The 5,790-nt window shown below is 37.3% G+C and overlaps 1 protein-coding gene across 2 annotated transcripts; it reads right to left on the reverse strand.

Moving 5' to 3' along the window:
• Nucleotides 1-1,505: 1,505 nt before the first annotated feature.
• On the reverse strand, nt 1,506-5,347 carry LOC147544576 (RGG repeats nuclear RNA binding protein A-like). 2 transcript variants are annotated; one of them, XM_086673792.1, is made up of 7 exons: nt 4,827-5,347; nt 3,985-4,303; nt 3,823-3,888; nt 3,507-3,639; nt 2,520-2,675; nt 2,373-2,429; nt 1,506-1,947 (listed from the first exon to the last, which is right to left on the reverse strand). In XM_086673792.1, exons 1-7 carry the CDS (start codon nt 4,999-5,001, stop codon nt 1,765-1,767), a joined length of 1,089 nt encoding a protein of 362 aa, XP_086529918.1. In that variant the 5' UTR covers nt 5,002-5,347; the 3' UTR covers nt 1,506-1,764. The 2 variants fall into 2 exon arrangements, with proteins under 2 accessions (XP_086529918.1, XP_086529917.1); XM_086673791.1 differs by having other exon boundaries at nt 3,985-4,315; nt 4,827-5,252.
• Between the last annotated feature and the right edge of the window lie 443 nt (nt 5,348-5,790).

The following is a 5,790-nucleotide window of genomic DNA, read 5'->3' on the forward strand; positions in this document are numbered from 1 at the left end:
GTCTCAAAGAGACTTTTTTCATCTTGTAATAGCTATAGACATTGCATCATGTAAGTTTACTGGACTAAAGGCTTTAGTTTATAGTCTACCCTCATCTTTCAATCCACTCATGAAACAACTCATTAAAGAACTGTCTGGTAAATCATTAACTATGTTTGAAAGACGCTCAAACTCTTCTTGATATTCAAAGTAGGATCCTGTTTTTCATAATTTTGCTAGTGCATCCCCTGCATCTTCATACGCCGTTCTCTCGAAGCAACCTACAACTGCTTTGACAAACTCTTCCCATGAACAAAAATAGTTACCTCTTTAGCCCAACGATACCATTCTAATGCTTTTCCTTCCAAGTAACTGATTGCAAACGAAATCTTCTGGTCTTGTGCAGTGTTATAGAACTCAAAATATTATTCAGCTTGAAAAATCCATCCTTCCACATCTGAACCGCCAAACCGTGTAAAATATAACCTTCCACCATGGACAAAAGACCAGTCAGGCACTTAATTAAGCGATTGAAGTCTTTCAGTATCTTTCTCTTCGCAAACTTTAAAACGATCACCTCTTTGATACAAAATCTCTCTACTTTTGACCAATTAACAATCTTCTCAATCAATAATGATTGATTTACCGTCTTTTCAGTCATTTTCTCCGCCAAATCACCTAATTGCTTCTCCATTCTTTCTTTTTTTTTCTTTTCGAGTTTGTACCATAAACGAGGTTCGCAAAACCTAGATGGCGAAATAGATATCCTCTGTGTGTCCAATGCAGAACTCTAAACTTGTCTTATTTACTTATGTTACATAGTTATTTTTGTAAACAAATAATTAGTTATTTAGAAAATATAGAAGACTCGATCTCTATTGATTGAAATTCAATACTGACGAGTTGGACAATTAGAGATATCTCTAAAAGACACTTCAAGAATAGAGTGCCTTCTTGAGACATCTGTATTCCACCCTCGACACGTCATCTTAGATATCCAAATAGAGTGTTACATTGGAGAAGATAGACTACTAAAATGGAGGTGCCTAAATCATTTGTGACACTAGGATAGACTACTAAAATGGGAATAATATCCTAAATTGAAGAAGTTACAGGTACGAGGTGCCTGAATCGATGAGGCAAATTATCTAAGTTTGTGTAGGTTAGAAAGTTATGTAGGTGCATCAACACCACATATTGAGATGGGTTAGTCCGTCATGGAAGATTGCCTAGTTACAGAAACTGCTGAATTTTGAGCAGACAAAGGTGAGGGAAGTTAAGATATTTGTCAGTATTAACATGCTCAAAGAATTTATACTGTTCGGAATATAATTTAAGACAGTACCAGCTTCAAAGATGCTATACCTCAAGCCCAGCCCAAAACCTACCCTATTTTTATGATTCCAAGCTGACTGGGCCAACTACAAAAGAAACTCAGAATGAACTGTAAAATTAAAGCCATTTACCGGACAAAAATAAACTCTGAAACATATCTGAAATGCATAATTAAAGCCAGATACCCAACATTTAACAACGCAATTCAATCATGTCGGGCAAGATAATCATAATCCATTAAATAGTTAAACATAGCTTAAACGCCAAGAAAATTTACACTTTAAAGCACTAAATAAGTTCTTTAAATAAATCTACTGATGGTTCAGGATGGATAAACTAGTTTTATGAAGAAGTCCTCTCCCACTCATCAATGCTCAAAGATTAAAATAAATTGGATAGAAAGAAGGCAACCAAAGAGACATTGAGAGTGAGACATAAGTCGGCCAAATCTCACTTGCCGCCTAGAGTTGGGAACTGCCCCTGATCTGCGATGGATGGAGCTGGAACACTGGGTGAGTTGCCTCCAGTGTAGCCTCCTCTGGCACCACCACGACCACGGCCCCTGCCACGTCCACCTGCCCCGTAGTGTTTCCCACCTTCAGCTGGCTTGAGGAATTCATTTATGCTCACAGACTATATTCACCAAATCAAGCAGAAGAGGGAGACAGTTACTACAGATATACAAAAAATCAAGTCGCAATAACTTAATGAACTAATAGGTCCAAATGCAAATTAACCTTGCTATTATTGTATAGGCCTCTCAAGTCTAGACAGTCAGTACTGCAAAAAGGACACCTATACTACTCGCCTCATCAAAGGCAAGAGACTCAATAAGAGAACAGGCATTGAGCATTGTATGGGTTAAATCAAGAGCGCGAGAGAGACTTCAATGCAAAAGAGCAGTAACAAACATAAACATGGATCTTGGACTGAGAAACATGTAATGCGCAGCAAAATGTCAAATCCGCTTTTATTAAAACTAGAACAAAATGTCAAGTTCAATAAACAAGAAAAACATATATTATTAGTAAGGAAAAAGGTTAGTCTAAAGGTCAAACCTTTTTCGCTCTCTCTTCCTTGTCAGCAATCTCTTTTCGCTTATCCTTGTCAGAACCCTAAAAAGAATAAAAGAATGAATTTTAGAAGAATCACTAAAGCAAATCTAGGATTTTGGCATAAATACGTTCTACGGTATCCAAGCTTACCAATTTGATGAAGATTTCATCATTCGTCTTCTTGCTTGAGATCTGTTGCATTGACGCAAATTCTTTCACATCAACCTTTCTCTCTTCAGTCTTCAGTGCCTGAAGAGCCTTCCTCTTCTCTTCTAGTACCTTCTCATACTCCTCAAGAGTCATTTCCTACATCGACAAGAGTAACATTTCAGTTAGAATGGAATGAAAAGCAGAGTAAGGAGAATAGGGCAGCAGTTTTCTTCAAACAACAAAATATTCCATAGCTTTTCACGTGTCTCACTTGGTAACCAACTTACCGCAATATAATAAACAATCTTCTCTAAAGACCTGTTCTACTACTCTCGAAAAACACTTGTTTTGCCTTTGTGCTTGAGATATAAGGTACTTCTACGAACTTCACTAAAGCTCTAAACAATATTTTAGCACATTTTTCAAAGTTGCACTGGGTAAAAACTGAATCACATAGCTTTGCATATCGTAATACAGCTTTTCAATATATATGATATCTGGCAGCAGAAGCCTAGTTAAAAATTATGAAACTTTAAAGTAAAACATTTGTAAAGAGGAGAATTTAAGTTGTTAAAGTCATTGCACTGTTTCGGATTAAGATGTTGAACGACGTTCTTCATTGCCAATCAAACAGGTAACAGAGAATGTGCTTCAGTTTCAGAAAAAAAAATGCTAAAACAGAATATGCAAGGACCATATCAGTGCGGAAGTGGGATGAATTGTCTAAGCATCTATACTTTCTCTATTTTACTTCTGCTTTGGAGGATATGTTAAGAGTCACTCGCCGCAATTTTGAGAGATTCTGATTATTATTTGAATCTGTGTTTACTAGCTGTGAGCTCCTAAATTTGACGGAGCTTGTTACTACTCTATGTATAGTTCTTCTCTTCGCAATATATTCATCCAAAATTTTTCAAACTAAAAACAAACAAGGGCCTATCAAACATAGTGCAAGAAATCAGATGTAATAACTATAATCAAGTTCACCTTGTCTTCAGGTTCTTTTTCTTCAGCCTCAGCAACAGTGCTCTCTTTATTCGCATCTACGACTTCTTCCTCACCAGGCTGCTTCTCCGAGCTCACAATCTTATCATTTCCACCAACAACCTCCTCAGAATCCCTGCAACGAGAAAAATACAATCAGCATTCTGTGTTTGTTAAATATGAGTGGAGCTCACAACTATGGAAAATTGGAACTAAAACATTCATCACCGGGCAATAGATTGGGTAATATACCTCTAGCTAAATGACTCTCAACAGAAATTCTCATAAAAACACTCTACATACAAGAAAAATTACTCACGGAGTAACTTCATCAGTGTTGGTTCCCCAATTTCCTCTACCAGCGCCATCACGTTTAAAATCATTCCTGCAAATACAGAAGGTTTGTCACAACACACAGATGAATTACAACACACATAAAGTGTCAGACAACAAAAGCAAACAGAGATGAATATTCACTTACCCACGTCCAGTTCCACTACGACGTTCAAATACCCTTCGAGGGCGTTCACCTTCACCCCCCTCCCCACTGCTGTAACCACCTCGACGACCACCGCGGCCTCGAGAACCACCAACAACATACCCTGAACGCCTTTCAGATGACTTCAGATCTCCATCTGGCGCAGCACCATACAATCCGGAGCCTCCATTGCTAAATGCATTTTCATTGTTCCCAAAGTCTCGTGGCTCGCGGTTAAATCCACCACCACCACCACGTCCACGTGCAAATCCACGTCCACCACCACGGCCTCCACCACGCCCATCAGTCTTGGCTTCCCTAACTGTTAGACGCAATACAAACACCAAAAAAGTGAGCACTACAACAATCTGATTTAAGATATCTGAACCCTTAAAGACTACCCTAAGGGGCCTTAAAGCCCATCTAATCTATCTTTACTTTATTCTATTGCCTACTTTACATGATATAAATGTCGGGGGCATAATTGCTTATGGGCTTCAGATTTGGTGGTGGACTGATCAAATAATATCTTAAACTGTAATTCCAACAATTCATAGCAAACTATCAAACCTTTTATACCAATCGTACATATTTGATAGAATGAATTGGTCCAGAGAATATAATATGAGTAAATACACGGCAAAGAATAAAAATACTACATTTACTTTAAACTCCATTTTAAATGAAACAAAAGAAGATCTTTCTTCCTGTAAAATCTAAAAGCAAAAAATATCAAAAGGAAAAAAATCATATCTTGCATCGTTCTTCTATCAAATCAAGAAAATGAATTGTTTCCTATCATAAAGATAACTAATTTGAATAAAAATAGTGAAACAAAACCTCACCAGCCTGAGCAGGAGGAAGAGGCTTGGATGGCAACTTGGGTTGTTGCTTAGCCTGTTGCTTGTCCTGCTTAGGATCAGATACAGTCGGCGTAGCTAGGGCTTTCTTAGCAATCAACTGTGAAACATCATCGGTATCATCATCAACCAACAAATCAAAAGGGTTAGTGCTCGCCATTTCCGAAACTGTACTTAAAAGAACCCTTTTTAATCTCAAACAAAAATTTGTTCAGCAACCCTAAGATATCTTAGTTACTAGTTCTTCATAGTATACATGATTTATGTATTGAGATCTAAAAAAAACACTAAATAGATTAGACAAAGTAGAGAGACAGATAAAAACCCTAGCCGCAAGTAGATAGAGAGTGAAGAGAAGGAACTGACTGAAAACCTAATCTCCGAACCTATTTATCTATTTGGTGGCGCTCGTGAGTTACTACGTTCCTTTTGTCAAAGAATTATAAAGAAAAAACCTAAACGTGTATAAGCGTATAAATTGCCCTTTCTATTCCAGAAAATTTCGTAAATGACATTCCTTATGGAAAATGCTATTTACACACCATGCGCCCTGTTTACATTTGCCCGAACACATTTTAGATCATATGCTCTTTCTTTCCATCTTTACCTAGGCAAAGTTCAACTCCATCAGTGGAAAAGGTTTCAAAGTTTTGAACTATCAAAAAAAAACCTAATGCCAATGTTACCTTAGGTCACATCACCTAGTAGAAGACACCTACATACCACTTATAAGTTCCCCAATCCTATGATTTCTTCTTATGTAAGAGTTATACTTAGTTTTATGGCATTAAAAAGCATAAGTAAGAACGACAAACGATAATGATTCACAATAAATGCAGAGGTTTTGTCAGACGAAATGGTGGAGATCTCGCCAAAATAGCTATGAAGAGAGGAATTTTCTCAGTAATTATCTAATTCACGATATAGCGGACAAAGAGCTCGTTACCCC

This window comes from Eschscholzia californica, unplaced genomic scaffold (assembly GCF_041429995.1).
Source record: "Eschscholzia californica isolate CP2 unplaced genomic scaffold, dmEscCali1.0.p SCAF_4, whole genome shotgun sequence".
Classification (NCBI taxonomy): Eukaryota; Viridiplantae; Streptophyta; class Magnoliopsida; order Ranunculales; family Papaveraceae; genus Eschscholzia; species Eschscholzia californica.